Below are 16,031 nucleotides of genomic sequence, written 5' to 3'. Positions count from 1 at the left end.
GGTGAGTGTGCAACAGAGGTGTTAATGAGTTTACACGGCACTATGTGCAACCTAAACAGCAAGGCATCTGACAAATAAATGCTTTTAGATGCTCCGGAAATTACGACATCAATCTGAATGTGTTGAAGGTGAGAGAGACACTGCAAGGACACCGTTCTTTAACAACCTTTTCAACATAAAACACGAGTGTACTTCTACATGAAAAAAAACCTTGGCAGCTCCAGAATTTATAGCAAACCCAATTGAATTTCAGTTTACTCACAAGAATGCCTGGTGTTAGCCCACGATGTACTCTTAATGAGCCTACCGTCCAAGGATCTTATGTTATGTTCAGAAGTAAACTGGCTCTGGCAGCCAAAACAGCCAAATACTCCATCTAAAAGTAAATTGTTTAAAAATTACGATATGGTTCTAGAAAACATAAAGCCCTTTACTTTCATATCACATCAAAATAATTTCACAAAGCAAAAAATACACTTACATTGTTTTAACCGGCTTTATCACAGTTTCAGCCTACAGTATATTTTTTCAGTGACAACGCGTTTCTGGCGGCCTTCTTCCATTACACACAGGCGTTCGGAGCATGCTACATGCAGTGCCTTCAGAAAGTATTCACACCCCTTGACTCTTTCAAAATGTTGTTGTGTTACAGCCTGAATGTAAAATGAATTAAATGTAGATTGTTTTGTCAATGGTCTACAAACAATACTCCATTATGTTTTGTTTTTAAATGTAAATGTCTTAAGTCAATAAGTATTCAACTCCTGTATTATGGCAAGCCTCAATAAGTTAATGAGTAAAAGTGTGCTTAACAAGTCACAGAATAAGTTGCATGGACTCACTCTGTGCAATAATAGTGTTTAACGTGGTTTTTTAATGACTACCTCAACTCTGTACCCCACACATACAATTATCTGTAAGGTCCCTCAGTCGAGCAGTGAAGGGCACCTATTGGTACAGTTGATACATTTAAAAAATTGTGAAGTTGTTAATAAACTTTGGATGTTGTATCAATACACCCAGTACTATAAAGCTACGGAAGTCCTTCCTAACTCAGTTGACAAAGAGGAAGGAAACCGCTCAGGGATTTCATCAAGAGGCCAATGGTGACTTTAAAACAGTTACAAAGTTTAATGGCTGTGATAGGAGAAAACTGAGGATGGATCAACAACGTTGTAGTCACTCCACAATACTAACCTAATTCACTAACCTAAAGGGAAATAATCTCCAAAATATTGCTATTTGAAAAGAAAACTTGTTGGAATTTCAGTTTAATCAACCAGAAAAGACAGAACAAATATTACAACAAATGTTACGGTTAGACGCAAATATACTAATTGATCATCATTATTTTTGGAAATAAAAAAAACTGTATAATCTTTGTAAATTATATCATAAATAGGACTGGTGGAGTTATGTCACACATGCAGCTAACAAAAATATATGGAAATGTCTGCTCTATCCAAAATTACAACCAACTAATTGAAGCATTTCCGCCAATATCAAAGAGGCAAGTGGAAGGGGGAGAAAGAAAGGAACTTGTCTGTCGGCCCTGCATTAAAGACCAAAACTGAATTAAGGAAAATATGATAAATAATAAAGTATAGCAGTTTCATTTAAGGACCAAAAAATGTGCATCTGTGCCTTAAAGGTTGCAAGGTTCGATGTACCTATACTATGGCACATGGTTTCTGAACTGAAACACAAAACTACGCTGGATTCAAAACTTGGCATTTTTCAATTTAAATTATTATACAACATTTTTGCAACCAATAGAATGTTATGGGGGATACAACCATCCCAGCTCTGCAGATTTTGCTGGGAAGAGACAGAATCATAAGATCACTTGTTTCGGTACTGCCCATATGTAGCTCGTTTTTGTCGTAGGTTCAGGAATAATTGAATAATATCAACATTTACCTGGAGCTAACTCTGCAAATAGCACTGCTGGGTGATTTAAAAAGTTATAGTCAATCGAACAATAATATAATAATACTCTTTAATATACAATCTGTAGAAACTATGAGAATAGAAAGGTTCAGAACTTTTGTGAAACATTACAGCACAATTAAAAAATACAGTGCCTTGCGAAAGTATTCGGCCCCCTTGAACTTTGCGACCTTTTGCCACATTTCAGGCTTCAAACATAAAGATATAAAACTGCATTTTTTTGTGAAGAATCAACAACAAGTGGGACACAGTCATGAAGTGGAACGACATTTATTGGATATTTCAAACTTTTTTAACAAATCAAAAACTGAAAAATTGGGCGTGCAAAATTATTCAGCCCCCTTAAGTTAATACTTTGTAGCGCCACCTTTTGCTGCGATTACAGCTGTAAGTCGCTTGGGGTATGTCTCTATCAGTTTTGCACATCGAGAGACTGACATTTTTTCCCATTCCTCCTTGCAAAACACTTCGAGCTCAGTGAGGTTGGATGGAGAGCAATTCTCGATTGGATTCAGGTCTGGACTTTGACTTGGCCATTCTAACACCTGGATATGTTTATTTTTGAACCATTCCATTGTAGATTTTGCTTTATGTTTTGGATCATTGTCTTGTTGGAAGACAAATCTCCGTCCCAGTCTCAGGTCTTTTGCAGACTCCATCAGGTTTTCCTCCATAATGGTCCTGTATTTGGCTCCATCCATCTTCCCATCAATTTTAACCATCTTCCCTGTCCCTGCTGAAGAAAAGCAGGCCCAAACCATGATGCTGCCACCACCATGTTTGACAGTGGGGATGGTGTGTTCAGCTATGTTGCTTTTACGCCAAACATAACGTTTTGCATTGTTGCCAAAAAGTTCAATTTTATTTTCATCTGACCAGAGCACATTCTTCCACATGTTTGGTGTGTCTCCCAGGTGGCTTGTGGCAAACTTTAAACAACACTTTTTATGGATATCTTTAAGAAATGGCTTTCTTCTTGCCACTCTTCCATAAAGGCCAGATTTGTGCAATATACGACTGATTGTTGTCCTATGGACAGAGTCTCCCACCTCAGCTGTAGATCTCTGCAGTTCATCCAGAGTGATCATGGGCCTCTTGGCTGCATCTCTGATCAGTCTTCTCCTTGTATGAGCTGAAAGTTTAGAGGGACGGCCAGGTCTTGGTAGATTTGCAGTGGTCTGATACTCCTTCCATTTCAATATTATCGCTTGCACAGTGCTCCTTGGGATGTTTAAAGCTTGGGAAATCTTTTTGTATCCAAATCCGGCTTTAAACTTCTTCACAACAGTATCTCGGACCTGCCTGGTGTGTTCCTTGTTCTTCATGATGCTCTCTGCGCTTTTTACGGACCTATCACAGTGCAGGTGCATTTATACGGAGACTTGATTACACACAGGTGGATTGTATTTATCATCATTAGTCATTTAGGTCAACATTGGATCATTCAGAGATCCTCACTGAACTTCTGGAGAGAGTTTGCTGCACTGAAAGTAAAGGGGCTGAATAATTTTGCACGCCCAATTTTTCAGTTTTTGATTTGTTAAAAAAGTTTGAAATATCCAATAAATGTCGTTCCACTTCATGATTGTGTCCCACTTGTTGTTGATTCTTCACAAAAAAATACAGTTTTATATCTTTATGTTTGAAGCCTGAAATGTGGCAAAAGGTCGCAAAGTTCAAGGGGGCTGAATACTTTCGCAAGGCACTGTATATGACAGGTAGAAATCAAAACTGGATGGTGTTCAGAGATACGTAGACATACAGTGCCTTTGGAAAGTATTCAGACAACATGGTTTTTCCACATTTTGTTACGGTACAGCCTTATTCTAAAATGTATTAAATCATTTTTTTTCACTCATCAATCAACACACAATACCCAATAATGACAAAGCAAAAACAGGTTTGTAAGAACGTTTTGCAAATTGAAATATTTCATTTACATAAGTATCCAGACCCTTTACTCAGTAATTTGTTGAAGCACCTTTGGCAGCGATTACAGCCATGAGTATTTTTGGGTATGATTCTACAAGCTTGGCACACCTGTATTTGGTATCGTTAAGGACTGTGGAGTTTTTCACAGTAAAAAAAGTATGGAATGGAGCTAAGCACAGGCAAAATCCTAAAGGAAAACAGGTTCAATCTGCTTTCCACCAGACACTGGGAGAGGAATGCACCTTTCTGCAGGACAATATCCTAAAACACAATGCAACTGGAGTTGCTTACAAGGAAGACAGTGAATGTTTCTGACTTAAATCTGTTTGAAAATCTATGGCAAGATATGAAAATGGCTGTCAAGCAATGATCCACAACCAAGAATAATGGAAAAATGTTACACAATCCAGGTGTGGAAAGCTCTTGAAGACTTACTCAGAAATACTCACAGCTGCAATCACTGACAAAGTTGATTCTACCAAGTATTGACTCAGGGGTGTTGAATACTTACAGTTTGTAAATTAGGTATTTCTGTATTTCATTTTCAGTACATTTGCAAAAATGTCAAAAAACATGTTTTCACTTTGTCATTCTGGGGTATTGTGTGTTGATCGGTGAGAGAGAAAAAATCTCTTTAATCAATTTTGAATTCAACACACCAAAATGTGGAATAGGTCATGAAGTATGAATGGATATGAAGACACTGTATATTTTGCATTCTGATGGGGTACGACAGTTGAACTAAGCTCATTAGGAATTTATAAGTTATATTCTTCAATAATCAATGGGTATATTTAATTCATTTCTATGTCCAAAAATGTATACAGCAACTGCTGTTTGCCCCTTTAACTGTTAGTGGGGGGAAATGCTAAACTGACCCAAGATCAGCGTTTAGGGGAAACTTCACCCTACACCCCTGAAAGTAGACAGTATAATCATCACCACACACTCCACACTAAAGACCAAGGTCCAGGATGTATCCTTGAGAAAGCTTCACCCAAACTTTCTTGAAGGTCTTCAGTCTGATAAAGTGCATCCAGGCTTTTAAAAGGCTATCTGATGCCGACAGACCAGCCAACGTGCAGAGCTAATGCTATTTTCTCAGAGATGCACTCAGCCACTGCAGATCACAGTTGTGTTCCTTTCACAATGATGTGGGATAAAAACAGCGAAGCGTGGATGGGCAACATAATATAAAGTTTGCGGTTTCTTTCACAAACTTTAATTCTAATACTTTCCCATTGCCACACTGAAAGTTAAAAAGTATTTCAGACTGGTTGAAAAAAAGATCTGAGAGAATTCCTCAAAAACCTTTCCAGTACTTCACATCCCCCATAATCGTCAGTCGGAGAGCCAATGAACAGTGCTGTGAAGGATATTGGCACCCAGAGAATTATGGCAAAAAATAGCCATTGACTAATGTTAAGCTGTGCTTTCTCTATTCTTTCTATATTGATATACTGGCTAATGGTTGGTGCAACTTGGGAATGTTACCGTTTTAGTGCAATGCATTTAAAAAGCGTTTAAATTCACTCAATATAGAATGGACTAAAGCCTTACGGTGTTGTGAGGCTAACATGACATCTGAGCCATTTGGATGCCAATCTGTCAACCGAGCTATGACTGTAGCTACACTCAAATTGACATTATAGACTGCAATTCTAGCCTACAGGTGGGTTAAAAATAGACCTAAATGCATATTTCAACAAAACAAAAAATGTTAAAAGCTTGCCACCGCTGCATAAGTAAATACAGGTGCCTCCGGTCCAAATACAAACATGTTTTCACTCCGAGCAGACTTTCGCAACCACCCCAACCCACCATCTGTAGTGTCTTTGTTGAATTATACATACGGTGGGGTTTTGTACATGGAAAGACGGAAGTATGTGATGCTTTCTGCATCCCTCGTCCACACCCCTAACAGTAAGCTTCAAAGCTCAGTACTCTATGCTCCTGTCCTCCTGTGTCTCGTCACGTGGCTTCTCTGAACCGGTGACACATCTTTAACAATACCTACAAGACCTGCACCTTGACACTGCCATCCACAGAACCCTGTATAGCCACCTCCAAACCTGTCTCTGCTCCCGCGGTCTCTCTGACAGCACCAACAGCCCACGAATCACACCCTATTATCCAGGAGTCATCCTCAAAGGAGCGTTGGAGGTCAGATACGGGACTATTTACCACATCTGCCATACCTGCCATCTGGCTCAAAGGGTTTCCTTGTTGTTGTGACACATTGATCTGGCAGACAGTAGCCTTGAATAACAAATCATTTTGACAGGTATCTGGTGTTTGGTCTGCACAGACAGTACAGTGATTGGACTTTCACTCAAACTTTTGGGCCGTGACATTTACTCGAAGCTATCGATTTGTTTGCCAGGTGTGTCCTGTAGAAATAATTATTTTACAGAATCATCAAAAAAAATAGTCCCTGAAGTATTGTGTGTCTTTATTCACAAAGAAGATTTGATGTCATGAGATTTCTGTGAAATACAGAAGTGTCTTTGTGTACCAGATGTATACTTGTTCTTTGGTGACAGTGGGACACTGTGCCTAGAATATTTTTGCTTGCGATGCCAGAACAATACCTAGATTTAATAGGAATGGATTTACATGCAATCCTTTAAAAAAAAAACAATAAGACTGGATTCATTAATTAAACCTTGAGCTAACATAGGCAACTGTGATTTAACATTATGGCCTTTCTCTTGCATTTCAAAGATGATGGTACAAGAAAACACAAAAAAAAAAAGTTTTTTTTATTTTCTATTATCTTTTACCAGATCTAATGTGTTATATTCTGCTACATTAATTTAATATTTCCACAAACTTCAAAGTATTTCCTTTCAAATTGTATGAAGAATATGCATATCCTTGCTTCAGGTCCTGAGCTACAGACAGTTAGATTTGGGTATGTCATTTTCGGCTAATTTTTCTTTTAAAGGGCCGGATACGTATTAAGAGGTTTTTAAGCATTTACAATGGAAGGTAGTTTGGCACGGAGAAGATAAGAGTCAGCCTAATCTAAATGACCCTGTCATCGGATAATGCCCACAGCTTAGAAGATATGTGCATTTGGAATGGCACACTGAGGTCAACACGGCCATCTGTTTCTCGCACGTCTCAATTAAAGTATGTTTACCAACTGCAAGGAGCAGTACCGTAGCTCCTGCAGTTATTCAAAAATGACTTCTCTCCCACCCCCGATCCTCAGCTAAATCTATGAATGTCCTCATACAGATCTCCACCAAGGGTTAGCTTAGGTATTCAGCCCATAAGGTGTATGATGCAAAACATGTCTGAAATTATCAACATTATTTGAATATACACTTCATGAATTATGGTTGAATTTACATGATATCTTCCTTCCTGAAGCATCTTCAAGTCAGTGCATAAGACATTAGAGAGGCTGTAGAAAATGCAACGTAGTTCTCATGTAGGTATTTCTCATCGTGAAACGCCTCATAGTTATAACCCATATGACCTAATACGTCTTAAGTGGAAATAGTGAGCCCTGAAAACATGAAAGCAACATAAAAACAAGGAGGTAAATAAGAAGCTGTGCTTGGAGCGCTCCCTCGTTCCATCCCCCTGTCTTTCCCGTTAGCTCTTATCCAGAGGATGGGACAATCACTTTCTCCTCTGTCCTTCTCTTCCTCCTCTCCTCAGACTCCTATCACCCCCGACATCTCTCCTGTCTCCCTGATATCTCCTTCTGGATGCGATCCCAGCCACTTCTATTCAACCCTCAGACTTCAGCCTCTTTTTATCTCTCCTCTTTCTCCCCAGGCTCTTCGATCTATCCTGACTCTGCAGGGTCCAGCCTCTGTCCGTCCGATAAAAACCCACCCGACAACATTGACATCCCGCTTCCTTCATCCTTCCTCCTCCCTTTCTCCTTCAATCGTTGTTATGACATGTTTATTTCACCTGGGGAGAATGAAAATATAGACTTAGATCAGGCTAGAGAAAAGCACAGTGGAGTTCTCATTTCTGAGCTAATATCTGGTTTGAAGTTTAGTTTCTCAAGTAGAGCATTTCTGCACGTTGTGGGGATAGTTGCTGTCAATATCCAAATGAGCCTTCTGTTCCAATACTTCACATATCTATTGAGGTTATTTTGAATTCCACACATTGCAGCTAAACTTTGAATTGCAGCATACGTAAGATTGGTTAACTGAGTATACAGTAAGTGTATTGGTTAAAATTTCAACTTGAGTATAACTTAATATTTTATTGGTTGATCATGTAGTCCTACCATTTACATCCAAAGGTACATACATTTTATTGATTGAAATGTGGATTGTTATAGCACAATATTGCATATCGCAATATAACAATATAAACATGAACATGATAACTTTTTATTCTTAAATGGTACAAATACATTTAAAGAACCTTTAAAGAACATTATGCAGAGAGCAGGATTTACGGTGTTTGTTCTCTGAAGGGACCCATTTGTTTTCCTTTGTGTTATGTGTTGGTGCTGTGCCCTTTGGGCTCAGGGAAATTGGAAAATAGTTCAATTAGCACTAAGGTGCTGAAAAATAACCCTCTCTGCTTTTCTGCGTTTGACTTTTTTCCTGCATTAAATTAGAGATGAAAACTCCCTTTGGTGAAACCAGCCAAGAGTAGGTGTGGACTCCAAATGTATAGCTTTCTGGTGAATGGACAACCCACAGACGCACGCACGCACATGAACACACACACACACACAGAGTCTTGTACAGCTAACCTTGTGGGGACACACAATTCAGTCCCATTCAAAATCCTATTTTCCCTACCCCTAATCCTAAACCTAACCCGTACTCTTACCCTTCACCTTACCCTAACCCTAAACTTAACAAAAAACATAACCCTAAACCTAACCCTAGCTCCTAACTCTAACCCTAAAACTAATCCTAGCTCCTAACCCTTAACGTAATTGAAAAACCCTAACACTAATTCAAACTTTAAACCCCCTAGAAATAGCATTTGACCTCGTGGGGACTAATAAAATGTCCCCAATTTTTGTTGGTTTACTATGCTTATGGGGACTTATGGTCCACATACACACACACACACACACACTCACTCCATCAGGTTCAGACAGGTGACTACTTAAGTGTGTCTGGATGGAACAGTGGGTCCACCAAAATGGAGACAGTGAATCGTTTCCACCTTGATGTTTGTTATTACTGTGGTCATCTTCCAGGAAGCCTTTCGACCCTCTCCATATGATTGACAATCGTTCAAGTGAGGAGGCATCTGATTTCCGGCCCATCACAGTAGATGGACCCTGTATTGCTCTCCTGGTTTTCAGTTATGAACGCACAAGGACCTGCAATCACCCGGGTCTATATGTCATTAGCCATCAAATGACATCGGACATTGGATGTGTGACGCCGAGGGAGCGGCGGCTATTCAAGTCCCCCCCAATGGAAATGCCGTGTCCAATCGATCTGCCTTGTGTGACACATTGGTATTTAACCTACCCACAAACCTTTCCTGGACGCTGATTGCCCATTATATCAGACATGGGCTTTGATCTGGGCTCCAGGGCTCTGTCTCTGAACCTGCTCCCCACTCTGTCATACGCAGAAGATGTTGTGTGGACTCAAGACCTGTGAAGCCACTTATTTCCTGTCCTCACTCAGTGTGCGTATTCAGGCAAATGTGTCAGGGTAAAGAGAGGTCCTTCTCATAGTGCTTACAGGCTTATAGAACTCATGCATGGGTTTTTCCACTGTGATAATGGAAAACAATTTTACCTAGGCGGAACGAGACACTTTCTGTCTGAAGAGAGAGCGCCGTGCATTTTAGACCCAGAGTGATAATGTACTTTAGGATACATACTATCGTTCAAAAGCTATTTTCACATTGTTGTAATATTCAGCTAATTTGTCAGTGTAACTTTAGTTGAACCCATATTTGCACATCACAAAACAAGACACTGCACGCAAAAGTATGCAGTGGAATGAAATGGGTGCAATTATCTGTGTTTTGTTAGGGGATAGGCCTAGGGTCAGAGTTGTTGACACCGAACCTAAATTGGTTGAACCTGCATCAACAATGGGAATGTTTTGATTGTTCTGTTTGAAATAATAGTTGGTTTGAACTTACTTTTCGGGATACAGTGTATACAATCAATCACATACATAAAGTTGTTTCATATGAATTATATTAAAGACACACTATACTACAAACCAACACCAAAATAACATTTCCCATATAACACTTTCTAATTTCCTACCCCACACATCATTTATCCTTTGTCAACAAAACTCATCTGTTCCTTCTGTCACAGTTAATGTATACATCAGAGCCTTGCTTTGTCCCAGCTCGCACAAAACAATACCATATGAAAATTGCCCATTTAAGTGCCGGTCACCGAAATTGATTTTCTGTTTGCGAAATAAGGCTGTTTGAATAGGTAGGTTCCTTTTTTTCTAGCAGGAACCTATTACCTGTGCTCAAAGAAGAAACCTCTTCTCCATATAAATGAGGCTATCGTTTCCCAGCTCACTCTCTATTTGTCCTGCTACAGTGTTGGGGGAATCGGAATGCTCGTGTTTATTTTTCTAAATTCATTGGCCGATGAGGACCTAGGTGCCGACCAAGTGAAACTGAAGCACTTACGAGCCTTTCACAGGTGTAATTGGGGCCGTTACACTAACGCTAAAATGTAGAAATATCCTGAAACCCTGCCCTTTGGGGTAGTTTCAGTCTCCCTTGCCAGGTTTCCAGGTGTGTATGGTTGGTGAGCAAGACTTGGGAGTGAGATAGCCAAGGAAATTCTGGTAACGCTTTATATTTCAGCTAGGAATGAATAGGTTTATGTAAAGTGCTACCGAAATCCTGCCTTCCCTTCATCCTTTTCTTTGTAATTACTACAACCAGTTATGGGTCTCTTGAACAGCAATGATTTCCTTTCCAAACCATTTTCATTGGTGAAGAACAGGCTCATGCTCAAGTTAGCTCTGATTTGGTTTTCAGGACTAATGCATGAGAGCTGACAGTGAGTTTCTACTTTGAATTGTGGTGTAATTTGCCTGTGTCGAAGGTATCTTACATTAGAGCAGAATCTTTTTTTAACACCAAGTGGCGCACCAAGTCTTTTCCCCTTAGACAGGCAAAATAAGTGGAGATCAAGACCAACTATCTTGCCTAAGTGACTAATTAGGCACTTGTATTTGCTCTGAGTGGACATCACCAAAAGAACCCTGCGGTCTCCAATCTCCTCCAGCCTCCAGTTCACTTGCGTGTAAGTGGTCCGGTTCCATATTGTCTTTCGCCAAAGGGCTATGCATTCACGTACACACAGACACTGATAGTTTATGGTGGCTTTGATTCTCTTGAAGGACAGAAATAGCCCACAGGTAGGAAAAAGTTCTCCTCAAGCAGTCAGCAAAAAAATGGAATTCAACGGAGATGAACGTCCGACAAAAATAGCACAAACAGTTCCTTTTTTAAGCTGATGCAACTCGGAAGAAAATAGTTGGCTGGAGTTGTACTTTTGACAGAAAAAAATGACAATGATGTACCTCGTATACAGTTGAAGTTGGACATTTACATACACCTTAGACAAATACATTTAAACTCCGTTTTTCACAAGTCCTGACATTTAATCGTGGTGCAAATTCCCTGTCTTAGGTCAGTTAAGATCACCACTTTATTTTAAGAATGTGACATGTCAGAATAATAGTAGAGAGAATGATTTATGTCAGCTTGTATGTATTTCATCACATTCCCAGTGGGTCAGACGTTTCGGGTAGCCTTTCACAAGCTTCCCACAATAAGTTGGGTGAATTTGGGCCCATTCCTCCTGACAGAGCCTGTGTAACTGAGCCAGGTTTGTAGGCCTCCTTCCTCGCACACACTTTTTCAGCTCTGCCCACAAATTTTCTATGGGATTGAGGTCAGGGCTTTGTGATGGCCACTCCATTACCTTGACTTTGTTGTTCTTAAGCCATTTTGCCACAACTTTGGAAGTATGCTTGGGGTGGTTGTCCATTTGGAAGACCCATTTGCGACCAAGCTTCAACTTCCTGAGTGATGTTTTGAGATGTTGCTTCAACGTATCCACATAATTTTATTTTTCTCATGATGCCATGTATTTTGTGAACTGCACCAGTCCCTCCTGCAGCAAAGCACACCCACAACATGATGATGCCACCCCTGTGCTTCACTTTTCTCCAAAAAGTACGATCTTTGTCCCCATGTGCAGTTGCAAACCGTATTCTGGCTTTTTTTTAATGTGGTTTTGGAGCAGTGGCTTCTTCCTTGCTGAGCGGCCTTTCAGGTTATGTCGATATAGGACTCGTTTTACTGTGGATATAGATAATTTTGTCCTCGTTTCATCCAGCAGCTTCACAAGGTCCTTTGCTGTTGTTCTGGGATTGATTTGCACTTTTCGCACCAAAGTATGTTCATCTTTAGGAGACAGAACGCATCTCCTTCCGGAGTGGTATGGCGGATGCGTGGGCCCATGGTCTTTATACTTGCATACTATTGTTTGTACAGATTAACGTGGTACCTTCAGGCATTTGGAAATTGCTCCTAAGGATGAACCACACTTGTGGATGTCTACAATTTTGTTTCTGAGGTCTTGGCTGATTTCTTTTGATTTTCTCATGATGTCAAGCAGAGGCACTGAATTGGAAGGTAGGCCTTGAAATACATCCAAAGGTACACCTCCAATTGAATCAAATGATGTCAATTAGCCAATCAGAAGCTTCCAAAGCCATAACATTTTCTGTCATTTTCCAAGTTGTTTAAAGGCACAGTCAAAGTACTGTATGTACACTTCTGACCCACTGGAATTGTGATACAGTGAATTAGAAGTGAAATAATCTTGAAATAAAGTCTGTAAACAATTGCTGGAAAAATGACTTGTGTCATGCACAAAGTAATGTCCTAACCGACTTGCCAAAATTATAGTTTGTTAACAAGAAATTTGTGGAGTGGTTGAAAAGCGAATTTGAATGACTCCAACCGAAGTGTATGTAAACTTCCGACTTCAACTAAGTGCTCATGCATCTCAGTGTGTCTCTGGCCTAAGACCTCAGCCACACTGAGATTAATGAACACAGATTCAATTGTATATTCAAAAGTACAACTCATCTCTACTTTCTTCTGACAAGTTAGCACGAAAAGACGAACCGTTTGTGGGTTTCTTCATCTTCAGACAATAATCTTGGTTGTCCGGCAACAGATGACTCCCACTAGAAAAAAACATGGGCTCCCTCAAATTCTTCAACACGAAATCCCAATGTGACCATGGCCCAATGCTGGCATCACCACCTGTTCTCTGTTTGATATCACTTCCTGATGGAGTATTCTTGGAGACATAAGCCTTATCCTATTCTCCTGGTCTTGCAGTCTCTCAATGCATGTTATAAAACATTTCCGGGGTGCGAGGGTGTAGCAGCGCATTTCCCTAGATCATTTTGCACTCGACCTGTGAGACCTGTGACAAACCCAAAGTGTTTTGTACTCAGCAACATGTCACACATTTGGCAGTGCTTAGAGCTCAGACCGCAAGACAGAATGGGACAGGGCAATACATGCTAATGTGACATTTCTCAAGGATGCCTCGCAAATGACAACTCAATGGCTCCAATGAAAAGATTGACTTATGGGTAAAACTACAAGTGTAAAAACTTTGTTTTGCATGTCAGTCACATCCCACACTAAAACAAAGCATCGATTTCCATCAACTACATAAAAATATCTTAAGATCTTAAGATATATGCTAGATGTCCAGTGACATCGCACTGGACGAAATTTGAGACGCAGCAAACAAGAACCCAGTCAAAAATGGATATATTCCAGTCTTTTCGCTTTTTGTTCAACATAGGCTAGAGATCTTTATGACACTGTGGGGTGTTGACTGCGTTTGCTGCCCGTGCTGTTAAATTTCTGTTTGAAATCTCAATAAAAATGCTAATCATGAAAAAAAACGATAGCCCACTTAAGAAACAAATCTGAGCCTTTATTGGAATGTTGCGAGGCATTAAATAAACAAATCCCATCTTTTTTTTAATAATTTGGTATTTAATTTGAAAACAAATCTAGGCTAACAATACTGGTCCGACAGTCACGCTCTTTCAATTTCATTGTTATCATTTCATGAATCGTTTTATTTTCTTTCGCTAAGACATAGATGAGGGAAATCTGGCATGGTCGAAAGTGAAAGCGAAGGCATGTTAATGTAGAATTAAAGGGAGAATAGCAAGGACAGACAATGGGGGAATGATGAGGGAGAAACATTTCAGTTTTCTAACTTAAGAAAATACTGCGTATCAAAGCTGCATTGTGGGTTAAAACAGTCACTTGCTGATACTGGTATGCAATAAAAACTTTCCCCAATTTCCCAAGTTTTACATATAAAAAACCTTTACGAAATATAAACAAGCTCTTGCTGTGATACACAAAGTGAAGTGCATTTGAAGCAGAAAAATTAAATGGAACATAAAGACGACATTAATATGTTCTATAACCTTGGCATGATCAACGATATCTTCGAGTCGTCAGATATCGCTCGGACTCAAGTTCTTTAAACATAAATAATGTTTTATGACTTCTGATTTTATTATCATCAATGTTGTCATCATCATTACATCAACCACCACCATCCTTACCATCATCGTTTAGCTTTCTGCATGTTGCTTGACAGATCCGGAAATGATCTTTTATTGTTTTGGTTTAGAAACCATATTTCCCTCATTTTGGAAAACAAAAACAAAACAAAAAAAGGAACATTCACAATACATTTTCCAGCCGGACTGTTTCTTTTTTTCTCATAAAAAAAAACAAAAAAAAACTCTGTATCGCCTCTCGTTCTGTACATCCAGAGTGAACAAGCAATCAAAAAGCACAAACTCACCACCCCTGACCAACTGTCTCCCCTCCCAACCCAACCCAACCCTACCGACCCCACCCGGTCTAACCATTAGGATGTTGGAGGGCCACAGTTAAGACATGACTCCGAACACGGGGTTGTGGCGACAGATGCTAGGGCCAATCTCCTCATAGTCCTTTTTGGTGTGGCATACCTGGTAGAACTCAGGCTAGAAAAGAGAAAGCAATGTGTTGATATTTGGCATATTTGAATAAAAGACAAACAAATGAAAACATAAACAACCTTTGTGTGCGGTTTTGACGCTTGTTTTAGAATACTAGTTGTTCCTGTCAAAACCAGCACCTGGAACTCGACACAGAGGTTCCCTCCTTTTTTCATCTTAAAAACATGTTTCAGATGCGCATCTCAACCATACAAACCAAAAAAGGACATTTCATAAAACAGAAACAAATAAATGATGCCCTGGACAACCTAAGACTAAAAGTCTAATGCTGTGCTGTAAAATCTCGCGCTGATGACAACTCACTTCACAGACACATCATACAGTCCCAGAGTTCCTGTTCTAAAAAAAAGTGCCAATCGTTTGGCTCATCATGAGTCATGCAATGTTGTAACCTACCGAAACATTGTCAAAGGATGCTCCCCAGTACATTATGGGCGTTTCCTTTCCATATTCAATTAAAATAAGGACTTTATTTAAAAAATAAAACAAACTTTTGCATTTCAACTGAGTTACAGGGAAACTGGAAGATAGCATGCCCTTAAGTATGCTGACAATGCAAATCACTGAAATTCAGCTAAAGTGCTGACAGTAACCTTTCAGCACTACTACATTTTTAGGTAGGCAAGTCTTGCAGATGGCATAAAATAACATTTTCTGAATTACATTTCCAATCATTAAGTTGCTTTACTATGTGCCAAGTAAGAGGTTTCCTTATAACAGGAAATGTGTGCCATAGAACAACTAATACTAATTTCCACAATTTTAGTTTTAGTTCCGTTTCTCCCTACGGAACGGCGCAACGGATTTGTGAAACTTACAGTTGATGCTAACATGGATCCTCCGAACCACACTGCATATCTCTGCATATGATGAGTGATGACTTGCACATCGATTGGTTTGGGCTGAGAGGGCAAAAGCAAACAACACAAATAAAGATCTTACATTTCTCACCTCCTACATTAACCTAATGCTCTGCCAAAACTGTAGCTGGTTACAACGAAGAGAAAAAAAAACAGGAAAAAGAACAGGAGCAGCTCGTGGGGACCACTATTATTAGGCTAAAGAGACAACTCTAGTAAG

At 39.6% G+C, this 16,031-nt stretch overlaps 1 protein-coding gene across 1 annotated transcript in view; it reads right to left on the bottom strand.

Moving 5' to 3' along the window:
- Positions 1 to 13,837: 13,837 nt before the first annotated feature.
- Positions 13,838 to 16,031, bottom strand: part of LOC110519989 (actin-related protein 3) — a 32,159-nt gene continuing 29,965 nt past the window's right edge. Inside the window, exons 11-12 of the mRNA XM_036974135.1 lie at positions 15,770 to 15,853; positions 13,838 to 14,936 (exon numbers count right to left, since the gene is read on the bottom strand). Of these exons, the coding sequence (XP_036830030.1) occupies positions 14,841 to 14,936; positions 15,770 to 15,853 (180 nt within the window). The 3' untranslated portion in view covers positions 13,838 to 14,840. The remainder of the gene's footprint in view (positions 14,937 to 15,769; positions 15,854 to 16,031) is intronic.

This window comes from Oncorhynchus mykiss, chromosome 3 (genome assembly GCF_013265735.2).
Source record: "Oncorhynchus mykiss isolate Arlee chromosome 3, USDA_OmykA_1.1, whole genome shotgun sequence".
Classification (NCBI taxonomy): domain Eukaryota; kingdom Metazoa; phylum Chordata; class Actinopteri; order Salmoniformes; family Salmonidae; genus Oncorhynchus; species Oncorhynchus mykiss.
Note: the sequence above shows the minus strand (reverse complement) of the source record. Positions and strands in the feature narration are given on the sequence as shown.